Source organism: Charadrius vociferus, unplaced genomic scaffold, assembly GCF_000708025.1.
Source record: "Charadrius vociferus isolate BGI_N301 unplaced genomic scaffold, ASM70802v2 scaffold39, whole genome shotgun sequence".
In the NCBI taxonomy this organism is placed as follows: Eukaryota; Metazoa; Chordata; class Aves; order Charadriiformes; family Charadriidae; genus Charadrius; species Charadrius vociferus.
In genome coordinates this window covers 2,700,899-2,728,175 of record NW_009650188.1, presented here as the reverse complement: position 1 = coordinate 2,728,175, position 27,277 = coordinate 2,700,899, and the positions used below count along the sequence as shown (strand labels likewise).

Below are 27,277 nucleotides of genomic sequence, written 5' to 3'. Positions count from 1 at the left end.
AACAAAACTGTACCATAATGAAAAAGCTAAGGAATAATAATCTCCACCTTTGACATTGTGTATTTGACAGCAACTTGAAAAGTAGCAATTCCTGTCCCAAATCAGATCCGTTTGTGAAAGCAGCAAATGCCAGATGCTAGAAAAGGAACTAAATCTAATGGAGTACTACAGTCCCCATGGCAGACAGTTGGGCAGCATTTGGCTCGCTCCTGGGCTTTATGAAACTTTGTTTTCCTTGCATGGATTCCTTTTTTTCTTCTCTAATGCAGCTGGGGACATCCATAGGAAAGGATTCCTGGAATCACACTGAATTCTTAGTCTCAAGGATGCTTGGCATCAGTGGAGGTCATAGCTTAAGTATGTGCTTTGTTTAAAGAAACTTCTGTTTATCAGCTTTAACAGAGGAAATGCAAAAGTCAGTCACTTGTTTGATTTCGTCTTCTGTTTATGTTGGAGAAAACAATATTCAAAAGCATAAACAATTAATTTTAAAGCTACAGAATGGTAGTTGGGTGTTTGGAGGAACAGGTAGAACCTTACACTACTGAATACGGTATTGTTTTTGTTTTAAATGAAAACATCAAATTAATGTCTCCATCATTGCAGACTCTCTCACCCATAAAATATTGCGCATCTTCCCTTTAAGTTTTCAATTTAATAATCAATGTTTATAGAGAGTGCTTAGATCGTTTATGCAATGCAGAAAGGCAAAAATTAATTGTTGCCTAAGCATTGTTGCCGTGCTCAACAATGGGTTAAAAATACTGCACATTTTTGGAAACGTTAGAAGCCCTGATGGGTGGAGTACGGCAATGGGCGTTTTAGCGTAGACGGGTTTACTAACCCTTTGCTGTACAGCTGGAATACAAAAAGAATGAAGTAATGGCCAGCGAGAAAGTGGATGCTTGGGAAGCTGTGCTTAATGAAGCCTGTTTAAAAACCTTTTCTGCACAAGAGAGATTTAGTGTTTTCTGCTGCAGGAGGAGCAAGGATTTTAACCGTTTTCTAATTACTAGCTTTTTCTTCGAAATAGTGTAGGAAAAGCATTGTAAGAACAGCTTTAAAGAGTTAGGAAAGCTCATTAGCAACCAGTTGCCAAAATATCTGTTTCTACGTACTCTACCCAAGTTAGAATAATCAAATAAAATGAAAGATGTTTTTTACATCTGGTGTTGAATCTGGAAATAAGTTGATACAGACTGAGATTCACTGGACAGTTTAATTGCTGTAATAAATTTGCAGTAAACCTTGTGGAAATAATATTTTCTTTTTTCACTGTGAAGATGGATACCTCCTTACATAAAGAGAAGCCTGCTTCCTCCTGTGTCTCATTGTTGACTACTTTAAATTTTCGGTTAGGTTTTTGTAATTGGTACATAAGAAATCCTATCTGTGTGAAAAACTATGGAAAGTGTTGGCATCCACAGAGGTGGTCAATAAGCTGTGCTGCTAACAACAGAAGTTCTAGGAAGAAATGCCTTTTTATTATGCTTTTCAAAAATAGCCTCTGAAGATTCCACATGGGTGCTTTGTGGGAGCGCATTCCACACTGTGGGAGCAGAACAAGTGCCTTTAGGCATCTGAGGTCAAAATGTGAACAAGGACTTCTGACGTTTATAGTTGTGTTTCTCCCTGGTTATGAAAAAAAATATCTCAACACTTTAGGGATAGTTTATATAGCAAGCTTAATTTGGGGGTAACCAACACTTTATTGGCACAAGTTACATGAAACTTAGAATTCTAAATTCTCTATTATTTCCCTAATGACCCTCTTTGCTGTGTGCAGTGCACATGTTTCTATAGCCTTCATTTAGGACGTGTGAATAGATGCTTTTCTGCAAATTATTTGCCGCTGAGATGATGGACCAACACCCTACCCTACCAAATGGAAAAGATGACTAGCTACTCCTGGGCTAGGCTGGGACCCAGCCAGGAGGGGATAAAGGAAGGTGTGGTGCATTATTTCCCAGAGTCTTCACCCCTTTGTTTTTGGACCAGAACCAGAAGTTGACCTCTTCTTTGGAAGATGAGGTGCCTCTATGGATTGAGTCACCTGCTCAGCTGAACTTGCCCTTGCTTGGTGGAAAGCAGATGTGCCCCTCTTATCTAGGTTTGTTTTGTACTGGCAGCTTATTCTGTAGACTGGCGGTTCTCGTGCTGAGTAAGCATGGGGTGCTGTTGCCTTTCAGCCCCACACTGAGAAGTAGCTGCACCATTCCTAGTAAATTGAGTTCTTTAGTTCTGTTGTTAGCACCTCTGTCTCATGTTTCTGTCTCAAGCACCTTTGCCAAGCTCCAGCTAACACGCTACTGAACGCCTTCCTGAGGAGCATGGCATAGGAGCCGGGACTTTCAAAAACCAGTTCTGGAGAGAAGGAGCTAGCGGATGCAGGCCTACAGTACGCAAAATTGTCTGCACTGGGGTAGAGCAGAGAGGAAAAGAGAATGTGCTTAAAATAGAAAAATGCTTGAGAATCTCTGAGTTGGGCTGTGTTTTTGATGAAGATTGCATGTCGTCTTGTACAGCAAAGATGCTAGCTGCTGCGTAAATAGCAGAGTAAGAGTAGGGCTTATTTCCAAGGAGCTCTTGTGCTTTTTAAGTCAGGTTTGCTTTTCTGTTCACTCTATGTAATTTAGATAAGAGGTTTACGCACATCAGTTGCAGAGTTTTTACTATTATGGCTTTAAGCTGTTGATTCAAAACTTGAGGCACTTGAGAGAACTGAAAAAATGGGAGGGGGTGGTGGGTGGTTATTGAACTTAGAAGTGCTCAAGCAAGCAGTAGGTCAGCTATTTCCGTGGTTAAAATACCTGATTATCATCACGTCCTGTACCGTCAATCATTATAGTGATCACTGTTGATGATGATGTACATGCTCTTTGTTGCTTAGTTGCCTCCAGGAACATTCAGAATGTATCTCTCCCTGTTTGGTGTCAATCCCACACTAATACATGTCCTTTTAATATGAAAGATGATGCTTTTCCAGTTATTTTCTGTCTGACTTCCTAAACAAGAATATAAAGATATGTCAGTTTTCCAGATTATGTGAATTATCCCGCTAGGTCTTTGCTAGATCAATTAAGTAATAATTTTGATTCTGTATTGAAAATTTCTAGCTTCTCTGGTTTGTTTTGTGTAAGTCAATCCACAGACATTTTAGATACTTGTGCAGCAGTTTCTTTTGTAACCCTTTCTTAACCTTACTACCACCTCTACACCCTCTTGTCCAGGTCACCGCGTGTTATAGTTATAAGTAGGTCTTTCTACATTCTCAGTTTCATCTTTGAGATACTCTGCTTTAAAGTCCTCCTGACTAGCTTCTTCTCCCCGAACCTCCCACCTCCCCTTTAGAATATGGATAAGTAAGGAACAAGTGTTGTGATGCTGTAATTAATAGCTTCTTTTTTCTTTTTAAGCAGTGCTGTTTCTGTGGATGCTTGTATGTGAGGGCAGTGAGGATTTTCTTATACTGCGGAGTAAGTTGAGAACTTACAGCCTAGTTCAAATTAATTAGAAATGTGTTCTTATGAAACTCAGCACGTGACAACAGTCAAATACTGTGCTAAATGATCCTAATAATGAAATAATTAAGATCTTTTCAGCTGAGTTGTTTAAGCTCAGAGAATTTAGAATCCAATGGTAATTAGAGTATAATTATTTTAGATTAATGGGCATACACCTGTTATATATAAAATTTTCCTCCTTTTCAGTGAGCGTACGAAAAATTCTATCATGTGCTTCTCTTTGAGATGGTCTTGTGTTCTAGTGTTTTGAAAGGGTCTGGGATTTTGTTTATGCCTACTGAAAATACCAGAGGTCACTGCATTCCCATCTTCACATACCTTGAAGAACCAGGTAGTGTCTGGTTTCTAAGACTGTAACATATGGTTTCGGTCCCTTTACAAATGGTGACCTTCTCTGCAAAATGTCCCTAGAAGTAGTGATCTCTGTCCACATACAACCTGTGGCCAAAGTAGTCTTTGCAATAATTCCTATCTTTAAAACCACTTCCTTGCACTGAATGTCCTTAGCAGGAGATGTAAGAGGTGTGTGGAGAAATGGAAGTGAATACAAGAAAAGCAAGGGGAATTGGGGTTCTCCTGTAAAGCTCTGTGAAGCTGCCAAATGAATTTGATTTTAAAAATCTTAGTTTTGTGTTCTTGGACTAAAGTGTTATTTTTCCTCTGTTTGAATTAGGTTCTCCCCCTCCCCGTTTCTAAAGTGCAATTTCAGGGCAGATTGAATTGTATTTGAGGTATTCTGTTTCCATTAGTGAATGTGAATTTCTTTTAACTGTAAATTTTCCAGGCTTAAAACACTTGGTTTTGGTAGGATTATTTTTTTTTTTTTGGTAACGGCGATAGTTCTGTAATGTATTTTATTCAAATGTACATGCATTTAGCCTTTTCTATTGCTGTGTACTTTTTTTCTGGGACTTACTGGTAATGGTATAATTTGGTAATGTATTAGTATAAACCCATGATTATTTCAAAAGTATTTCAGTGTAATGTATTATTAGACATTTAAAACAAATTTAAACTGCTAGACAATCTAGTTTTTATAACTTTGGGAATATTCTCAAAGGGGAATAGAATGTTATTTCAGCAGAATGAATGAATTGAGAAAATAATTAAAATATACATTGTTTGGGTAATGTAAACGTAAAAAAAAAAGGATTACGGAAAATCAAATTGCTTAATACAATACTTAAATAGCTCTTAGGAAGACTTGAAATATTTTTAATGAGCATTTTATTTCAATATCTTTGAGGCTTTTGGGGGGCAGAGAGAAGTCTTAATGAAACATTTTCTTTGTTTTGTATTGTATTTTTTTAATGTTGTTGCATGGACAACTTTGCAATAAGCTGTCCTCCCTACTTTGTATCTTTGAGCGTCTTGAAAACAAAATGAATGGAAAAAATCTTTGTCTAAAATGTTATTCTTTATTACTTTAGAACACATTACAAGATTATATTAGGCATCACTCTGTGTGAAATTAGTTCACTTACTAATAACAACATGCTTTCTACCAGTAAGGCTTAGTTGCCTGAATTCAGTTTTCAGAATTGGTCCTAGAATGAATTTATATGTGGAAAATTATAAACTTGGGGTTTTTAGTATTTGATAGTTTGTTTCACTATTACAGATTCCATGCTGAAATTTAAGTTTGTACCTATATTTGTAAATTAGTTATCTTCTATTTACTTGGATTTTTGTTGTCACTGCGCCTCTTTCATGTTGAAACAATCTCAATATGTCCGTGTTAGAAAACAGTTGTAATACTTTTTTTTTTCTAGCAGCAGTTCCTTGTTGGTTGGAATATCTGTAAAAGCTAACAACATTAAGGAGTAATGGAGTATATCTTTCAAAGCACAAGTAACGAGTAATAGGAGTGTTTTGACATAGTGTTTAAAGAAAAGAAAAAAAAACCATGGAATTTGGTTTCCTGCCCAGAACTTTGACTGACTGTCTGGGAATTCAGTGCCGTATGTCAATGTTATGTAGAATTAGTGTGCGTACTTCGGAGTTATTTTTTTACAAATATAATAGTGTCCTGCAAGTTTAAGGCCAGTGTGTTGATAGTCTACAATGTTTTGAGTCAGTGTTGAGGAAGACCTTTATTCTTGAGGAAGTGCTACGTTTCCTAATAAATATTTCACTTTCTTCCAGAGAAGCAGAGGTGTTATCTTTCTCAACTGTAATACAACTGTATACTATAAAAATTCAATGGTTTTGCAGGCATGTTTCAACTTTCAGATTTCAATATGCCTTTTTTGTTGTCTTTTCTGTGTTTGCAATAATGTCATTACCTTTTGCATTGTCATTGTTTGTTTATAGTTCTGAAACTCCTGGAGACTTTCTAAGAGGTATGTTTCACAGGTTATTTGAAACAGCTGAGGTTGATCATGTATAGACGGTTCTGCTGCAGCAAAAATTGACATCTTGTTTATTGATTCTTTAAAATCTTATTTTCATAATATCACTTCACCAACAAATAGCTATCCAAGCTGCTCACTGCAAATTTTTACAGCGCGATGAAGATATTTCTTACAGCTATTTTGATCGTTGGTTAGAGTTGTTTTTTTCCTTAGGAAAGAGCTACTTCCCTAATTGTGTTCTTGGGGAGTCCAACTGACAGTATCTTAACAGAGATGATTAAGTGAATGCAGGTGTTTGTCATCTTAACACAACTTCTAGTCTACACAATAGTACATTCAATTTGTATTTTCCTCCCTAAGCAAACAGTGTGGAATAAAAGAGGGTGTTAGGTATGAATCAGAATAATACTCGATTGCAGGAATCCAGGCAAGAGAGAACTGGAATTCTTTAAAGATGATGTTATTTTATACAGAGGAGAAATTACATATTTTAAAATGTCATAGCAAGAAAAGACAATATTTGACGTTAGTTTGGATTGGAAGAGGTACAGAGAAAAGTAAAAAAACAATTACAAATATTTTTTAATTATTAGTAAGGATGTTATTTTGTGATAGCAAAAGAATGTAATTGCAAGATTTTTAATCTGGCAGTTACTGAAGACCTCATGCACCACGCAGAAGCCAGGGAAATGCCTCCCTCTCCCAAGTGCTGATGCTCTTGAGAGATACTCTCATTGCCCGGTTTCTGCGCTCATTGCTCACAGCAATGATGATGGAGCCTCTGGTTGACTGAGCCTTTGTGGATGCTTTGGTGGAAGTTAATCTGGCAGCCAGAAGCATCGCAGATGTTGTCTCCTGACTTCAGCACCCCACTTCCCTCCGGTGCCTCTCACACTGCACAGTGGCAGTCCTGCTTTGTTCGTAGGTCTTGGTTGCAGCAGTGCACGATCTGTCTCTTAGCAGAAGCCTCTAGCTGTCGCCTCCAATGTAAAGAAACTAATACCACATGACTGAAAATTTGCTTTAAGTTTATGCCTGCGGAGTGTTTCACTAGCCTGTTTCTTAGCTGGGTGCTCTGTTCTACCCAGGTGTAAAACATAGGTTTGGATAATCGGTTACTGGACATAAGCATTGTCTGCTCTGGGCCTTCAGGCAAACTGCCTTTGGTGCCAAGTATTTGACAGCCTCTAAGACTTTGGTGTATGGGTATTATCCAGTTGGTCTGATTCAGCAGGGGAACAAAGGTGAACACGTATGGAACTGACAAAGGTGATCTGTCAAGAAATTAATCAATTTCTGCCATTTCACAAAAGGGCAGTGATGGCATGCGAACAGCCATGGTTATTTCTGTTTGGAGACGTCTCTTCCCTTCCAGAGGTGCTGCTCTAAGCTTCCCCAAACTGTGGTACTTGCTGCTGACCTCTGTCTGAGTTCATCATCTGCCATGGCATTTAAAAGTAGCGTGTGACCTAGGCAGTAGAATTTGTCCCTATGTTTCAGTTGTGTGGTGTTAAGGTACGTTGCAAGCCTGATGTACTTTTCCCTTAGTGTGATACTGGAACAGGACCTCTGTTTTCTGTATACTGCTGGAAGTGAACAGCTGAGCAGCACAATCAAAATAGCTACCTATGTGTCAAGTGTCCTTCGTGGTACACGCATTTGCATGTGAAAAAACAACAGGCTGTCATCGGGAAAGAGCTTGTTGTGGGTGAATGGCACTTGAACATTTTCATTTAATATGCAGATTCTGCAGATTGAAAACTGCTATGTTTGCCAGCTCTCCGACACACACTTCCCTTCACACGTACATCTAGTGGTAGGAGTCAGTAGTAGACTAACACTGCATAGCACCTGGCTATCACTTTTTTAATGATAGTAGCTTTAAAGAATATTTTGATGCTGTATCTTTTGCTGCTGTCCTCTAGCTTTTAATTGTTGGTGTAATAGTTTCATGAAGTCTTGGATGTTCTGCAAACCTTTTTCTCCATGTTCCCTTGCCTATCCTTGTCAGGTTCCTCTTTCCCAGTTCAGTTAATAAAGTCTACAATCCCCACTGGCATTCAAGTACCTACTGGGGCAAATGACGTATGTTAAAAAGCAATCTCTGTCTTTAGAGGGTTACAGCCCAGGACAACTTAAGGCTAGTTTGAGGAACAACTATGGCTATGAGCTTCCAGGATTGTTTCAGTCTGGGACAGTTTCATGGAAATGGTCTTCCTGATTTATGTTCCTAAGCAGGCTTCAACCTAATAGCTATTAATTTCCAAGGGCAGAGGGTTGCAGGTTTTCCTGCACATAACTATGATTATTTTAGGATATCTTTTGTCAAATTCTGAGACACATTTCAAAACCCACTCACTTGAAGACTTGATGGCATATTTTGCTTAGCATTTGAAGGTAATGTTCTTGATATAAAGTAGAAATAGTGCTTGATGATTATGGCTATATTCAGTTTTCTTTGTTTATTTAATATAGGAACATCCCCAGGGCTACTTATTTTACCAAAAAAACCCACAAGTGTTGTTATGATAGAGTAAGCAGGTGGTTTTCTCACTCTTTTCTTATAATTCAACAGTTTTTCTTTGATGAAATTAAGAAGCCAGAGTATATTTATACATATTATGTAGGGCAAGGAAGGCAGTTGTCTCAGAAGTTAATGTTTTCCATGATCCAGGTATCTTGGCGTGCTTAAAAAAAAAAAAAAGAAAAAAAAAGCTCAAATGTACCTTTCAAAAAATGCTGCTATAAAAAAAAAAAAAAAGGAGGAGCGGTGGGGGAAAAGTCTTGACACCAGAAGCTCTGTCGTAGCAGAGTTTCTGTCGGATGTCTGGAAAAAGTCTTATACTTCTGGGATGCTTTCCAAAATATTTTCAGTGACCATTGCCACAGGCGTGAACTTCTTAATGCATTTTGCAGTAATCTCAACCATGGTGAAATTGATTACTGTCTGAAAGCTTTTAATGATAACAAGCAAGAAGGGCAGCATAAATGCCATGAACTAATTTGTGTGTGTGTATTTTGTTGCATCTTCAGGAGTCTTGCAGAGACAGATGTGTCGCCTCAGGAAAATCCTGCTTAGTGTTTTTTACATAATTATGTAATTGCTTATTTATCATTTTGATTTTAGTAAGAAAGATTATTTTTTTTTCCACACACACATGCATGTGCACACACAAAGGATCTAGTGTCTCTCCAGATACTTTAATTGGTACCCAAAGAAAAGTATCAGGTGGCTTCCTAAGTCTGAGCTTTTCTAGCATTCATTTTATAGAAACTGAAATGCATTCAAAAGCTAGAAAGGTTCTAAGAATTGCCTTTCCAGCAGAAAATAAGGGTGGTGTATCTTCTTCATGTACCTACCAAGGAATTGCAGGGTGCTTATAAATGAGAGGCTCTCTTCTTATGTGCAAGTTAAGGGAGTCCAGGAAGCTGAAAATACAGTTAATCTTATTGGGTTTTTTTCAGTCTTAATTTAGCATTCCTAATGTAAGACATCATTAGAAGGGGAGAGGTTTATCCACGCAGACCATCACCTTCTCAAGACTGAAATCTGAGCTTCGCTTCTATTCAAAGAGAATAGGTTTCAGGAATTATGGTTTTCCTTTAAAGAAAAAAAATCCCACCACCAAAAAGAGTGTGTGTACATATACATAAAAGTATTTTTATACACACACATATATGCGTAATAAGCAAAATTGTAAAATGTACGAGTGGAAAGCTGTACCCAACTGAAAAGCTGAATCTCCCGGGAACTGATCTATCATTGTCACTCTGCCCTCTTCCAGCACAGACATGCTGCACCAAAGCCCTTCATCCTGCACTATCGCTCCTACAAACCAATGTGATTATTGGATGATCTACAGAAGGTGAAGAATGAAAAATAAAAACTTGAGTGCCAGTAGAGAAAAACAAGCTGTCATAAGCAGGCTTTATTACAAGGGATAAAAAGGTCAAAGGAGACGTTTCTCCCCCTCCCCCCCCCTCCTCTTCTACCTTCAGAGCAGCCACTAGACACAACCAGCAGAATTTTTCCAGACTGTCAACTGGTTCATCAGTCGGGGCTTTCTCTCAATTTTAAATGCCAGCACCACTTCAGTTCAGAGGAATTGCTGGCTTCCTTCCCAGACAAGATTTCCTAAATTCAAAATGACCTTTCAAGATCCTAACTAATAGGAGCTAAACAGAGATTTCCTCTTCATCAGGCCCTTTCTCAGACTGATCCTTTTACTGACAGCGCATCCCCACAGCACAGAACAGTGAAAGACCAGCCCTTCCACCTGAGAAAATAAACACCTCTTTTGAAGAGAGGCGACCTTAAATCATGTTGAATTTGTTCTGTATTCCAGAAACTATTACACTTCTATTTGATGCACTGATTATGTAAAGGCACAGGGAGTACCAGTGAAATAACTGGATTTTTTTTTTCTTTTTTCTTTTTAATCCAGACATTCAGGGTCTGCATTAATACAATGGATGCCTGCTCAGCCACTGCTTATTATTGAGGGAAATGAGAGATGGGCAGTGGGAAAGTTGTTAATCTGGGTACCATAATGTGGGGACGGCTGTACAGGCAGCAACCACGTGGAGTTAGCTAGGTGCAGCAGGTTTGTTAGCTCCAACTTAAGCACCAGCTTTGTTGCTCAGCACAGCTTTCCTCAAGGATTCTGGTTGCTCGTTGTTGTGTGCTGTGCCCATCCTCTCTTCCAGGCAAGAAAAAGGAGTGATTCAGGGCTGCGCAATTCTGAGCAGGTGGGCTGTGAGGTTCTACTCTGGTGCGTGCTGCATGAATGCAAGCTGCAGCTTCAGCTCCCTATAAACCTTCAATTAAAGTTGGACGGCTGTGATGCAAAATAGTGATGGAGGGAGATCCTATATTGGCGTCCTTTTGTGAAGTCTTGAAATGCAGCAGGATAGTAAATTCCTTTCAAGAAAGACACCAGTGACCGTTTCTTGAAAGGATGAAGTATTTCAAATATGGAGTTGTGAAATCTTGTGGTTCTATTCCTGAAGAAGTCTGGGCAGAAGAAAAGTGCAGAAACAAATATAATACCAGTTCTTATGAGAGAAAAACACTGTGGGAAATGAATAGCACATTGTAAAATGAATGACAAGACCAAGAACTGATTTAACATTAGCATCAGGTTTAATCCTATAGCTGAATTCAGAAGAAACACAAGAGATATTACACACCTGTTGATTTTTTTAAATAATATGTTGTGAGAAAGGTAACAAAAGGTTGGGAAAAACAAGCAGATGTGTAAAGAAAATTTTAGGAAAGACTGCCTTAAAATCGTAAGTGCCAGGAGTGATTGTAATTGCCTAGAAAAGATATCACACATGCAAAATTTAAAAAGTTACTAACTCAAACATTAAATAGCTTGATTCTATCATCAGATCTTCCTTTTTCAGCTGCAGTTTCAGGTTTGGCATTTTCAGCTTTGAATTGTATAAGGAAATCATTATCCTCTGCCATCGCAGAGGGTAAAATCTTTTAACGCTGAAGGAATGTAAGATTTGGTATTTGTGCTCTGTGCCACGTGTTCCTTTCTTCTAACAGTCTGACTTGTCACCCTAAGCTGTTGTCACGTTTTTGTGTTGAGATTTTCAATTTGGAGCTCACATTTTATTCTGTAGAATTGTTTCTTATACGTTTCATAATGGTTCTTCTGTGTCATTATTTAGCTATATATATTTATATAACTATTTAGTTATATATATCCTCCTATATGTGACAGTTCTCTGTCATACTGGATTATTCTTGTCAATATAGATAGCCATACTAAAATTGCTCTCTAGGTAATGTACATCCATTAAGGTGTAGCACAGCTATAGAGTTCTCCTGGCAGATGGTGAGAGCAGAGCAGGAAGGGGAATGGTAGTGCATCATGGAGGTGCAATCCACCTGCCTGTGGAGGAGTCTCAGAGAGTGAGATAGTCACACAATTTTTCATTTTCTGCCTAAAGTTTTTTTCTGAAAACTGTCACTTGAGCACGTAGGGAATCATTTGTGCATATGAGAGTGCTTCTTCATGCCCATGTGGCTGGCTTTATTGAAGAATTGGTTTGAATCTGGTTTCAGTGGTCAAAGAAAAGAACTCTTGGAAGAGTGCTTGGCTTCAATCCCTTATTATCAACAGCTAAAACCATGTAACAGTTGATGGTAGAAGACTGGAGGGAGAGGTGCATAGGTTGAAGAAATATGTTCTTGTCATCTGCAACTTATTAAGTATTCTTTTGCTATGCTTTTCATAAAAACATTAGAATGTTTATGTATGCATTGTTTTTCTGTTGAAGTAGCTCCTTCTTCATTTTATAGGCAGTGTAGAATTATGTTTTCTACAGCTGTACCCAGGAGCATGTTCAGGCCTGAATCCCGCATTGCTAAGTTGTCTGTAATAAAATAACTTGCCTTGTTTTTCTTCAAAAGCTTGCAGTAATATCAAAGTATCTCATGCTTCATTTTTCAGAATATGCATTAAAGCCAAGTGTGGTAAAGCAGAGACCATTGTGAAGATGCTGTGTGGCTTTCTAAACTGAGAGAGAAAAATAAACTGAAATAGAAACACAGTAAAATTCTCTTGGGTATATTTAAAGTTAGAATATGTTTAACTCTTGGATGTTGATTTAGATACTATAAAAGTTGCTATGAGGCATCTTGATAGTTTGCATTTTCGTTAGATGCTGCAGAGTAGGCTATTCTGCACTGGCAGTGAGAGCAGCTCCTAGGTGTAAACAAGTCTGAGCCTTTCCTTTCCAGGAGTAAACAGGCGTAGTTTCAACCCACCACCAGCTTTTTCTTACACTTCCTATTTTTTCTTCTTCTGTCTTTAATATAGATCCCTCTGGCTCAGCAGGTTCACAAGCCACTGCTTCTTATGTCTATTCCTGTCTGTGAAATGGGGGTAGGCTTCCAGCCATCTAAAAGAGTATAAGACTGTAGAGCATCTTCATTTTGGTATTATTTTCTGCCTCTGTGCTTAACTGCTTTGCCAAGTAGCTGCTCAGCTTTGGTGTTCCACCTACACATTTTAGCACCCTGATTGCAGGTTACCTTCATCATGCAGTGCCATCACTAGCTGCTACTAAAAAAAAAAAAGAAAAAAGTCTAGCACGATGCCTGTGAGTCGGGCTAGTATTTAAGCCTGAGTTACTGATATGGAAACAAATAGAGTAGTAGAGTGCTGGTCTGGAAATCTGGTTCAGAGGCAGAAATGTCAACCTTATTATCTGCTGTTCTCAAGCTTTAATTCAAAGCTGTCCTTCTGCAGTTTACGATTTTAAAGTAGTTCGCTATTTTGTCTCATTAATGCCTAATACTTGTTAATGCGTGATACTAATGGCAGAGGTGTTTCATGGATACCTATATTTGCTCTCAGTGCCCAGTAATTACTTTTGAAAGTAATGCAAGTTTTGAAAGGATGCACAGAATGAATCCTGCTGTAAACCAGCCTTTGTTCCGACTTTTCTATTCTGGCTGGCATTTCCAGTTGGGAGCTTGATTTCTTTGGACTTATGGTCCCTATAGTTGGCATAGACAGGGGTTGGTTGGTGTCATGAACCCACGGTTGGAAACTGGTGTTCTAAAAAGCGTTACGAAGTGGTGAGCAAACCAGCTCAGTGCCCCATGACGTAACTGAAAGTGCGATTAGCTCAATGCTCAGGCTCAGACCTGCCTTTCACTGTCTGAGCATCATATATTTAAATTGTCCTGCCTGAATTTTGCTTCTGTTTCTTGGGTTATGAAATGAGGAGTAGAGTTTGTCTTGCCTGCTGCTATTGCACAGTAGCCATCTTGAAGTGACAAATGAAAATGAGAATAATCTTTGATAACTGGAAGATGAAGAAGTAATTTAACAATCTGTTTTCTTTGAAGCAAAGGAATTCTGTTCCCCTTATAACCTGGTTAGCTAACATTGAGTCCAAGGCTGCTTCTGCTGCTGTTCTGATGGACCCTGCAAAGTTCCAATAGCAGAGAATGATTACTGCCCCTGGCTGAAAATGAAGTTCATTAGCTTGGAAGTGCTGGCTGAGACCTTGCTGGGGGAAGGGGAGATGCTGTTGTATTTTTTTGCATACCTTGTGCCATTTTGGACTTCAGCAGTATTTATTTTTAGTACATTTAAACACTGCAGAAGGAAGGGGCAGTTGTAATATGGCATATTTACATCATGCTGTCAGTTCCTGGCAGCTTACTCGCCTGTCAGAGAACAGAGCTAGTCCATTAAGGATGTGAGTGCTACGTACGCCCAGGAGTGGTGAAACATCGTCTCAAGGGTGGGAAGGACTCCCCAGGCTAGCATGTTGGTTTGTTTTTCTAAGGTGCACTATGGGGATTTTTCTTTTCCATGTCAAAGAGATAGGAATGGGCCATGCTGCCTCCCACTTTTTCCTCCTCTACTCTTTGTAAGAAAAAGAGAGGCAAAATGTCTACATGAGATCAGCACGTGCTGGTTTTTCCCCTCATGTCACGCTTAAGTTCTCTGCCCCATTATAAAAATAAAAATCTATAAATAAAAAAGAACAAATGCTGAGGGGGACAAACTGGACCCAAAGTTATGTGCACGTCGTCACTCGTAGAAGTGTGCCTAGCCCCATTCCTCCCAGGCTTCATACATTCCCTGTTTCTTAGGCTGTCAGCCTCTCAGGGTGGGAAACGTGCCCAGATAGTCCTGGCTAGAACTTTTTTTGCCCATCCATATGTCAAGGTCCATTCGGATCTCTCAAATTTACAGGACGACATACTCCGATTTAAACTTTATTTCAGGAGTTCATTAAGAACAACAAACAGGGACTCAATCCCCTTTTGCCCACACTAGCCTGTTGCATTAATTCACTTATTCACCGTTCAAGTCATAAGATTTCATAACTTACAATCTGTAGCTCCTAATATTGTGCACCTACGAGCAAAAGAAATGAACGAGGTACCTAGCTGAGGGTAGGAGTGCCCATCCGTCCTCATGGTGCGGGTGTCCCCTGTATCACACCAGGCAGCACGAAAGCCTCAGCAGTCTGGCTGCTGTTGGATCCGCCTCAAAAGCTTTTTGGGTAAGCTGATGTTTTATACCTTCCAGCTTGGAGGTTTGGTCTTTACCATTTTCATAAGTTAGCAGATTCTGATGAGACTGCCAGACAACAGATAATGGCTGCCAGAGACCGCAATCTGCAGGTGTTAATGGCTGGATAGCAGCCCTCCAGCTCTTCTGGGCCACCCGTCCTGCCCAGGTGCTGCTCTCCTTGGACCTACTGGTGCTGCTCCCAGGTGGGAGTTGAGTGAAAAGTAACACCATAACATAATATTAATTGATCTAAGGCTGAAATGATGTTGGGCTCATCTGCTGGTGAATTAGCTCATGCACCTTTTATATATATTTTTTTTCCTCTTTGTTTGGGGGGAAAAAAAAAGCCCCAAACTTGCTATGGGTTTTGCTGCCATATTTTGATGTTGCTGTAATATCTTTCTCCTGGACTTAAGCAGTATTTAGGTCTGATCTCCCATACGTGACATGCTGTCTGTGTTTGCTTCAAGCATAGGCACCCTATGATTTCCCTTTCTTGGAAACTGCTCTGTCTCAGCGTGTGGGTAGGAGGCCATGTAAATAAATACCAACCACTTCTTAGCCTTCAGTAGGCATTTCCTTTTTCCTGGTGGCTGCAGAAGAAACACTTTCTCACAGTTTGGCATCAAACATTTATAAAACTTTCCAGCCTGTGGAATTTTTGTTTAGGCAATCAGATTCTTGGTATAGTTTTTTCATCAGTTTCTATTTTTGCTCATCCGTGGTTGCTTGGTTTGTCAGTAAATAGTGTCTGTCCGAACAAACCCTTCATCAGAAACTTCTTAAATTTCTGGTAATTGAATAGTAACTCATTACAAGCGTATTCTTTAATAGTGAAAGATAAGTTTTAAATAATAAAAATTAAGGTAATCTAGTTTTTTTCTTAGTTATGATGGAATAAATAACATCGGTATTTCTGCCCAAAGGATTTTTTATTTATATAACCTGTCCTAAATGTTTGAAATAGAAAACAAAGTGACTTACATTACCATGCAGTCCAGCTTTCAACTGAAAAAAATTATTTGCTTTTGATACAAAGTTTAATATGTGTTCTCCTGAATTTATATGCTGAGATTTTTTTCAAGTGTGTGTCACTTTGTCATGGCAGCAAAGCTAACACATTGTTACCTTTTAAATGCTACCAGAACTATGTAGGACATAAGTTTATAATACCAAAACAGATCATATCAGTAAAAATCAGTATTAGAGGATGGTGTATTTCTAATTTTTATACATAAATATCTGATCTATACTTTCTTTATTTAGTTTCATTTACTATTATTTATTCACTTCTTTTTTACTGGTAAATTATGAATTTAAATTATGAATTTACTTTGCTTGTTTTTATTTATCTCAGTGGTAATACTTACTGAACGGATGACAGCATATTTTCCCTTCAGGGAGAGCCCCAAAAGTTCAGAGACTATATGTTCCCTGGAAGCAGAATATAGATATAAACTGTGATAAATAGCTATAGACTACCACAGAACTATACTCCTTCATCAGAATTGTTGTTAGACAAGAGAGTGAAGAATATACATATGTATGACCTTTTGTGGGTAATAACTCTAGGATGGCTAAGCTAGAGGCAGTTTGAAAATCCATTACATACTTTTTATTTAATACTCCCACCTTGGATTTGATAAGTTTTGTATTGAACGAAAAAAGACAGTAGAAAGCATACTTTTCCAGAAGGGCCCTTGAAATATGCTTTTTTCTCTGCTGAGATCTGTTATGAAGCTATCTAGGAAAGTGAGCCATTGTTGGACACATCCCTGTATTTTTATAGTTTCATTCTTAGGTATATTCTCATCCAGTTTAGTTTTGTAATCTGCTGAAGCTTAGCCAAGTTGAATTGCATCTGCCCTCACAGTACACACATCTCAAGTCTATCTAGGACTTCTTCCAGTTCTGTGCAGTGGGAAGTTACTTCTGTGCATTTCTTCTGGGAAATACGTATCGAGAAAAATGAGTCCTAGTTTGGTTTGTCCCTTTTTTCCTGTTTCATGGTATACAATAAACTATTATCACATGCATATTTCTTACCTGAGCCAACCCCAGTAAGCGATGTCCCAGTTCACAATTCTTCAGCAAGTGCAGTGGGTGCTAGACTTTACAGCTAGTTCTGATGATGGCTGTACAGACACCAGTCAGTCTTGCTTCGTGTTGGCAGATAAGGGACTGTGAAGGAATCCTAAGCTTTTCAACTTTGGGGTTTATTGCACTTCCGTAGAGTCACTGGGTAGCCAAATTCACGATAATGCCATTTGGTATCCGCTGCACAAATTCCAGGGTTTAAATCCTCTCCCCACTCCATTGCTGCCGTGGTAATGGCACCAGCCTTAACAGTAACTTTAATGGCCTTTGAAAGCTGTTAAACTCTGTTCTGTGTTAGCACCCTTTTCAGCAATTTTAATGTGATGTGCAAAACCAGAATGGGGGTATGAGAATGCAAGTGTTGCCCCTCTTGTCTTTGGATCGCTTCTACTTAGTATCAGGTGTATTTGCAGAACAAAATGGAGAGTTTTGCCATTGTTTATTCATCAGTACAAGGGACTTTAAGAAAGTTTAACACAATGGCTAATAATCTTAGGGCTTTTTTGTTCTGACATCATAAAGTAGCTTGAGAGTGTTGCTAGTCCTTAATTTGGAGTGACAGGAAGCAAGAAACAGAAAAGAAATTATGGTGATTGCGCTGTAAATGAGAATGTGCTGTAAATGAGAGTTGTGATGAAAACGCAAAAGGAGTTGGCTACCGCAAGAGTGAATAGATCATTCCTGTTGTTTGGAGAACAAGCTGGTTAGGTTAGAGTCTGATTTTGTTTGTGTATGGTATATGTAAAACCTTGACGATGGTATGATTTTGATAGATTTGTATGATTTTTGTATTTTCCACGGGAGGAATGAAAATTTATCCCTTGGATCATCAAATGACACCCCTAAATAATTAATAATAGTAATTCTAGGTAGAGATGATTTTATGTCACAGGTTACTCCAGTTGCTACTCAGACATGATAGAACAGTTCTGTATTGATTAGATACTTTTATTTTAGTTATGTCTGACAATTTTCTTTTTAGAATTCAGAGGAATGAAGAATAACAAATGTAGATGCTTATGTGTTTGAGATGGAATTTTTGCATGGAAATGTTCTAAAAGGGTCAGAAGAACCAGAACTAGAATTGAGGTTTCATTTCATCTGAGGAAAGATAAGCAGACATTTCAATTTTGAATATTCTCTTATGATAATAAAGGTACTGAAGGTGTTACCAACTAAACAGAGCTTGCTGAGATCAGGCTTCTTTGAGACTTCTCATATAGTGTTGTTTTAATCTGTTTTCTTCTAGGAAAAAGAGAAGAAGTATATGCTTCCTTTGGACAACTTGAAAGTGCGAGATGTTGAAAAGAGCTTCATGTCTAGCAAACATATCTTTGCATTGTTTAACACAGAGCAGAGGTAAGAAAATGTGCTTTTCTGCAGACGCTTCTATAAAATTGCATCTAGCTGAGCATTTTACCAGAACTGCACTCCCAGTTATTATTTCCACTTTGTTGAGAGAACAAAGATCTTGATGCCTTTGTTTTATCTGCTTCTTTGCTGTTGCATAACCATGGGATGAAAGGTTAGTGTCCTCCTAGCCACTCATGGGGTGAAACAGCTCCGTGATTAGTCATCTAGTTCTTCTGTATGGCTAAATCATCATCTCCTGGTCCTATTTTTGTTTTGTTTGGCAATCACCTAGGCTTACCAAAACATTCATGACTTCTGTACCTTGTGACCAGATTCAACTGGTGTAAATCACAAAAGTGTCATAGCTTTTCACTTTCTCCAGTGGAAAATCTTGCCTGTTTGTGATCTTGGGAGTCATTCTGTTGTTTGTTTGGGTTTAAATACTACTGAATGGAGAACAAATGAGATTCCTCTGCCTCTCTAATTAATTAGAATCTTTGCTTTGTAGTGTTTGCCTCATACTTTTCCTTTCGGGCTCCATCCTCTGATTTAAGTCACGTGGGTGATCTGTGGAAGCCTACCCCTGATGTATAGTCAATTCAGATTACTGTGCACAAATAAGTTCAGGAAACGTGACAACACTTAAAGACATACAAGTGACCTGTACATTTTTATTGTTACTTTTTTTACTGAAGAGGAGAGTTACATTTGGAGAAGTCTCAATGGAATTGCATTTCGGCAGAAAAAGTGCAATTTCTGTAAGTTCTTTTTCAGGAAAATAAGTAAAATTAATTATAGTGGTAGCATAGATAGATGCCCTTGTTTTCCTCTTCTCTTCTGCTAAGTCCCTTCACACCCGCTCCCCCCTTGTATCGCCAAAGCTTGCAATACATTCAGATGTTGCTCAAGATGATGAGGGCTGGATGTAGCTCCCTGCAGACCCAGCTGTTGTTCGTCCTGAACTGGCCAGAAATAGTCCTTTCAGAAGCAAGGAATGCCCCTCCCTCCCGCAAAGTAAAAGCAAAGCACAGGATTTCTGGGCTGTCAAGTTTCTGCTGGCCCCAGAAACATGAGGACGCAATGTGAGTCTCGCTCTGAACTACCCCATGAAGGCTTTGCCTACATCTGCTGACATGTCAGCTAGACTACATGTGGACATTGTCTGCCAGGAGATGCCCTTTGAAAGTATGTTGCACACATACTTGCTGGGAATAAGATTTCAAACACTTGACCACTTGCGTTTCTGCAGCACAGAAAAAAGCTTTGAAAAACTTCTCATGTTTTGAAAACATAAATGATCTTCAGATGCTGGAAATTAATGTAATTCTGACTATTTTGCTCTAGATGTGTATGAATCATCCCAAAATTGAACGTATATCAGTAAAGAAAGATAACTTTGTCCTGGTGGCTTGATATCAGCTGTACATATTAAGTTCCTTCCATGAAAAATCTGTTAATTTTAGCTCATTGTTTCTCCTTTATTTTGGCTAATAGCTTTCAGTATTTTCATCATATTAAATATTAATCACTGAACTGCTGTGAAAATCCAAGAGAAGCATGCATTTCCATTGGCAAGTTTGGGATTTATTTGGGTGTTGGGTGTTTGGGTACATTGACCTTTTCGCTGAATCACACACACTGAACAGTAAGGATTTCAAAATCAGATGTCTAAAATGTTTGCCATGTCTGTAATAACCCTTCCCATTTGGGCTGTGAGTAGGCCCTCCAGCATCTGCAAGCTGCTCTAAAAACATCCTTATATCTATATGGGCATGTTAAGACATGACAGCACAGTGATAAGACGACAAAATAACTTTGCCTTGGGAGAGGCTGTTTATGAAGACAGTCTTCCAGCTTAAAAGGAGAAAGAACTTGTTCTTGAAGAAATATTTATTGAATTCTGATTATGATGTCAATTCATTTTACTATAAAATAGCTGATTTTTAATTATTTCAAAAAATCTGCCTGTTGGTGCAATTGGTCAAACAAGTTTAGTACCACTTTCCACTGTCCCCTAAATTCATAGTTTGTGTCAACAGAAGCAGGGATACTGGGGCTTGAGTAAAGTGATCTGGCCCTTGACTTGGGACTGTGTTCCCTGTCCCAGATCCTTAGGGAAACTGAAACAGGGAATTGGTAAAGATATGTTGAAATAAGGAGTCTTGTTGTTGTTTTACTTTATGCTAATGTGTTGATTTCTGAATGTGTGTGTGAATATGGCTTGCTTTTCAAAATTCATGTGAAAATTAACTTAGTTTCTGGCTGGGTTGTATTTATTTTTTTTTTAAATTAAAAAAAGCCCTCGCAATTGAGAAAGAAATCAGCTTTCTGTTTCTGAGTTTGCCCACTGAGGGTTCTGGTTATGGAACCATTTTGCTATTTAAGATGCAGATCATTAAAGAACAAAGGCAAAATCATCTGTTCCAGCTTCCATGATAGCATGGAGATTATTCTGTATCTCTTTTTTTCCCATAATCTGCAGCATTTTTTTTTTTCATCGACTGTGCAAACTTTTTTAATGTTCAATTAAAGTATTTTAATTTTCAAGCAAAATCCCTTTAGGAGAAGAATTTTAATAAGTCTGTTCTCTTTTTCATTCCCAGCCCCTCACTGCATAGGTATTTGCTACAGCCATATGTTTCTGATACTGTACATTTCAATAGTTTCCTGGATTATGCACTGCATTTTTTCCATTTATGAAAACCTTTCCAGTTCTGAAATATAGTTACCAGGAAAGTGCTCATTTCACTGCATAGAAGGAAAAACCATCTTGAGCTAGCTGAGGCTTGGGGATAGATGCAGAAGGAAACTAACAGTATCTGTCATTTTGATTTACTGCAGAAGTCAACAGTTCTCTGACAGAAATCAAATGTGACTTGGTAATGTATAGTAAATGGAGACTGTGACGATTGATTTCACAGTGAAGATAAATTCTCATGAAATGAACATAATTGCATGTCTATGAAAAGGCTGCGTTGTGAAATTATTAAATTATTTTCCTGTTACTTTCTAATTAAAATTTGCAAAAAAAAAAAAAAAGGAAAAATCTTGGTTTGAAATAGATATAGCATTGCTTAAAGAAGGGGGGGGGGAAGTTTTGTTTTTCAGGAAACTAAGTGATTTGTTTACAGTTTTTGAGTGTGCCCATCTACTTAATTTATAGATACCGTGGAAGACCTTTGGAGATGGACTCCTTTAGTTTACTTAACTTAGCAGCACTGGATATTAAAGCAAAGTACATTAGAGTGAGTGCTCTTTGACTCCTGGATCATTTTTGGCTGTATCCGTCTACATGAGTCTGCCTTTAAGCAACTGAAGTTGAACTGTAGGGTCAAGCAGTATGTGTCTAAACCTTAAACTGTCAAGAAAATGAGTGCTATTTTGTGTTGACCATCTTTTTCTCCTCCACAGTAAACTGTTGCCAAGTCTTTTAGACTGGAAAAGAGATCAAATATATTAAAAGTATTTGAAAATAATTATACTGTAGGAAAAAGACTAATATTTGCAGTACTGCTGTAGAACATAATGTGAAGTTGTGTAGATGCAGCTGCCAGTTGACTTTCTTAAGCAGAGCTAAGAATGGAGGAGAGAGGATTTTGTTCAGTGCGTGTGCTTACATACAGTAGATTAACCTGTGATGTCCTCACTGATGAGTGTGTAAGACTCTTGTGCAGAGTTCAAGAGCAAACAAAACAAATTTTGCCCATGCCACAGTGTTTACTTTCCTTCTAGGATTTCATTGCAAACACTTTGCCTATTCCTCATGTATTTCCTGTAAAAATAATTTGCTGATTGGTGCTTTTGCTTCTAGCTAAGTACTGTAGTCTGGGAGAAGAACTGTAGTCTTAAATGTGCCTCCCTTTAGGATCTATGCAAGGGTCCCATCCCTCCCTAATTAAAAAGAGCAAGCAGTCATTATTTCTCATGATCTTGCCCAGTTGACCACAGGATCCACAGGGCACTATTTTACTAGATTCTGTGTTGTTCTAAAGTAGTCCTTTGTCTTTGCAGTAGAGTAGTTGCATTTCTTTCCTGATTTCCAGGAAAGAATTGGTCAATAAATTGTATTACTGTATTACAACTCCATCTAAATACTATTTCTCTTTTAAGTAAAGGAGCAATGATGAGTAAAAGCTCTCCTTCTCTGCTACAAGCAGAAAAAAAGCTTCCTTTCCACCTCTTCTCCAAGTCTGGAGAGATTAATTCTTTCTCTTTTGTGGGAGAAGAGATTCTACTAGGTAAAGGTTTTGGGGGTTATAAATGGTAGTAGGCTGAAGCGTTAGTTGAGTTGGTGAGTTTTCAGGCCTTTCCTATCAATACTGGGAGCAGCAACTGTATGATGAGGAAGAGTTACCTGGTCGAGAGTCTCTTATCAGTAGTCTTTCTTATGCAGAAAGCTTTGTTCCTCTTCAGGTTCATTCCTTTCCTTGGAGCCAAAGATGCAGAAACCAGCCTGTTAAACTCTCCCTTCCTTGCAGAGGAAGATCCCACCAAGTCTCCCTGTCTTTTACTTTCCTGCTCAACCAGGATCCAGATGAAACCAAGTAACGGTGTTACTTTCCTCGCCTCTGTGGTTCTGTATGACAGGGGGATGTGAGGGGCAAATACAAAGCACAGAACTGTTACTGTTTGCCTTCACAAGCATAGGTTCCTGAGAACTAAATGCTCCTCAGTAATCATGAAGCAGTGTGACAGAACCTACCATCTCTGCATGAGAGCTGACTGTCTGGGGCAGGCTCGTTGTAGACAGATCCTTAATCTGAGAAACAGATGAATGTCAAGAGGAGAGCGATCAAAAGCAAGTTTTGAGGGCACACAATAGGACTGGAAATAGTACTGCCAGATGGTAAATTTTAGCTACTGACTCTCGAGTACACTCTGACTGTCAGGAATCATATTGCACAAGAAACTGTGTTGTCTAGTAGGACCCAGGAAATTATGCTATGTCTACTACGTGAAAGGTATGATGGTATTTATTTTGGGTGCATATTGTTGTCCGAGTGTTGCTCTAGAAGGGGATGGAGCAGAAGTCTTCTCTGGGACTCCAAATGCACTAGAGCTTTAAGTACTGAATTTCTTCTTATGGACAGCAACTGGTTAACTGCTGTCCATATATAAGGGAAATTGGGCAAAAGCCAAAATAAAGGGAACTAGTGAAAGGAGACCGGGTCAGAGGGGGTGTTGGATGGAAGCCAGGTTAAAGGATAAAGCCTAAGATGGGATGTATGTTTAGTTACTGTTTTTGAATTGCTCAGAAAGCTAAGGAAGAACTGGACTGTAAGCTATTCAGAGCCCTCTCTGTTAGAAAGGGAAGAATGAGAATCTATTTAATTAAAAAAACTCACAAATTTAATCCAGAAAAAAGCTGCTAACGTTTGTAAACAAACTTCTAAGATGCTAATGAGTACAATATTTAAGAATAGGAAAAATATACAACCCCAAAAAATAACTAGCCTTTATCCCTCAAGTCCATTCCATTAAAAAAAAAAATTGTTGTTTTTTCTGGAATTTTCTTTTTTGTCATTATTTACAAGATTTTTTGTATGATAAATAAATATAGTATGGTAGATAGGTGGTACAAGTATTGAGGATTAAAACTGGTGTTACAGACCAAAAAGGGGTTCTCAGGGAAAGGAAACAGCAGTGCCAAACCCGTACCTTAAACATAATAATTACACTGTACTTCAATAAAATTCCCTAACTGATTGTGTGGGATCTGAAATGTTAGTGATACCTACCAGAGATGCGGGTGTTGTAAGCACGGGCTAAGTCATGGCTGGTGGACTTGACTCAGCCTGCAGGACAGCTTAACCTTATTTGCTTACTGTGACCCAGCAAGGTCTGGGTCCCACTACCACATCCAGAGGAGCACGGGACTGGAGCAGCAGATGTGGTCCCTCCGTGTGTGATGAGGCTCTGACAGCTGTGAGCAGCTTTTGCATCTGTGTGGCCCCAAGGCAGGTTCCAAAACAGGCTTCTATCCCTCCCCATGAAAATGATCAAACCTTCTTCTCCAGGGAGTTATGGAATGTTTTAGTGCCAGTTACTGTTACCACTGCCAGTTTTGGCCTGTGTGATGTTAACTTTGGCTGTGTTTCTGTTCTGGATTACATATAGAAATCTAGATGCTTCATTATCCAGGCTTGGCTATATACTGATCATCATATCTTCTCTTCATTTTCGCCTTAAAATTGTGTGGTTGTGTATTTGTGTGTGCAAACTTGAAAAGATCCCTATACTTCTGGGAGACCACTTCCATAAGTTAGTTGATAAAATCCTTAAGTGCTATTATTTCATGATATTGTCCCCGACATAGACTCCTTGGCTTTTCTGGATATTAAGAAAAAAATCTTCAGAGACATATGTAGTTAATTTTAATTAACATTCACATTGGACTGATCTGAAATGGCACGCCTTGATAGAAAATGTTAGTCATTGCTGTTAACTCAGAGCAGATGGTCAGTTTTGTTTCTTTAAAATATATGATTTGCAGAGCTTCTAGTAGAGCTTTCTTGTATGAAAATAGTGCATACATTCAAACCAGCCATTGTGGAATTACAGGTGTCTAAAATGGTAGACTAAGACTAAGGTTGAATAAGGAGAGTGTATACAGTGGAGTTTCAGGTTGAATAGGTAGAGAACATACAGTGGAGTTTCATCCAAGATTATCTTTCTTGATTGTGCATGCATATGTGGAGTATCTGGATTCTGTTATTTTCTCCCTTTTCCATCCTAGGTGACTATTTATGAAACTCATATTCTGTATGATTTCAATCAAATAAGAAATATCTAAGAATTGAATCTTTTCTGGTTTTCATGAAATAAATTTGGGCCAATTTGCATTTGGTTCTAGATTTTTTAATGTTCATTTTAATTCTGCTTGCATCCTCATAAAAAGACCAGATGTTTACGAAAAAAAGTCATTTGAGATAAGCACAGTGGTTTGAAATCCCTGTAAATCAGGATATTTCTTTATCTTCAGTCTGCGAGTATCTTCGCTTGTTTCAGTGCAACGGCTTAACTTAAATGTGTTTTTTGTGTTCTTTGGAGTAATTAAGTGGCTTACAGGCACAATTCTAAAAATTTCACTAATATTCTTGCTCTGTAATTGCTGTTCTGTCTCCTCCCATATTGGCAAGAATAAATGCATCTTCTTTTAATCTTGGTTTGTATTTTCTCTCTATGTAAATAAAAATTACATGCACATACAGTACATCTTTGTCTACTGAAATGTTCCAGATCCAGCTCAATCTAAAAGCTATTTATGCAGTTATACGCTTAATATGTAGAGAGGCATTAATATATATGCACGTATATCAACTGTTTTTTTAATTTGTCTACAATGGTTGCCCGTAACATCTTTCCAGGTTTGTGGGAGATAAATATTCACCGTGTTAGGTTGTGTGAGAGATACTATACATCTCGAGGCCTAGCAGCTGAGTCTGCTCGGGTAGCAAGCAGTTTTGATGTGCAACTGCTGTAGAAAACAACTTAGTGGTATTGCCTCTGCTGCAGCGGATAACTAGAAAGCTCTTTCTTTGGGATTTTCAGTTGTGTGTTATTCACCTGTTGGTCCTGGATTGTATAGTTCAATTGTTTTATAGGCAATTGAACCTTCCCTACGCAATATCGCCAGCCCAGGCTTCAGGACTGGTGGGACAGGAATCTCAGTAACTCACAGCTGGGCTCCGTCTTCACACTTATCTGGCGCTTCTCCGTTTCCTCTTGTGTACTTTCAAATAACTTACTCCATTCCTCTGTTTTCATGTTAGGATTCTTCTGTGATGGGAGAGGTTAAAGAAAATACCTACAGACAATGTAAAGGTCATTTCTGCATTAGAAAGTTCACATTGGGCCCTGAAATATATGGGGGAAAGGAATCCAGTATGCTGGAAACAAAGGTAATAGTAAAGTGAAGAAGTTGAGTAAGTGAAGTTTCAGCTGAGTGTTTGCTGGACTTTCAAGTAATGGGCCTGGCCTAGAGAAGGTATGTCCAGAGTGTGGGATTCCAGAATTGGAATGACGCTTTTAGTCCAAGTGTCTGTTCATCTCCATAAGCAATTATGTTGTGTTTTTTCTGGAGTGCAGTTCTTGAGGTTTGTTCATTTATTTAGAGTGTAATAAAACCTGCAGATAACAAATAGTAATCTCTTGTATTTTTCACTCTGGAAAAAAAGTAGTATTTTATTAATTTCCAGTAGTGCTGCTATGGATATATTTTCATGTACTACACAGGATATTAAGTTACAATGATGAGACTTTACAGGAGGGAGCAGCATAGGTAGCTACGGTATATGCATATAGCTTTGCACGTAGCTTCCCCATTTATGTGTTCACATTTAAAAAATGTTAAATGTTCAAGGGAAATGTTGCACACAGATTGTACTTCTAGACATGTTCCTGTTTATTGTATCTGTTTTGTTTCTACAGTCCCATAGATTTAAAGATGCCTGAATATCAACAAGAATTGTATTGTTGAGAGTTCATCTTTTTTACTTCTTGGTATCCTGTATTATATCATTGTCTTTGATGTATAACATCCCATATAGCTGCTATAGAGATAACAATGAGAATATGACCTCACTGTATTCCATATGGAGTAAGTAGGTGAGGATTGAGTAGTAACTGTTTCTGTGCTGATATCTTCAGCAATTTGAAAAAGTAGAAGAGAGAACAAAACAGAAAATCTGAATTGTTTTCAAGAACATTTTTACAGCTTTCCATGAGATGCCAATGGATTTCTAATGAATAAAACATGTTAATGTGTTTTTGTAAGATTCCACTAGTAACAGAAAAAGGACACACTCTTTTCAGAAGTTACTTTGGCTTTTTTTCCTCTGAAAAGTTCCTATGCCTGTCAGCCTTTCTGGAAGAAAGAAAGGCAAAGGAAGTC

The 27,277-nt window shown here is 38.4% G+C and overlaps 1 protein-coding gene across 1 annotated transcript in view; it reads left to right on the top strand.

The window, feature by feature from the left end:
• The window catches only part of DNM3 (dynamin 3), a 178,191-nt gene that overhangs the window by 96,009 nt on the left and 54,905 nt on the right, over window positions 1-27,277 (top strand). Inside the window, 1 exon segment of the mRNA XM_009892901.1 lies at window positions 18,281-18,390. Within this exon segment, the coding sequence (XP_009891203.1) occupies window positions 18,281-18,390 (110 nt within the window).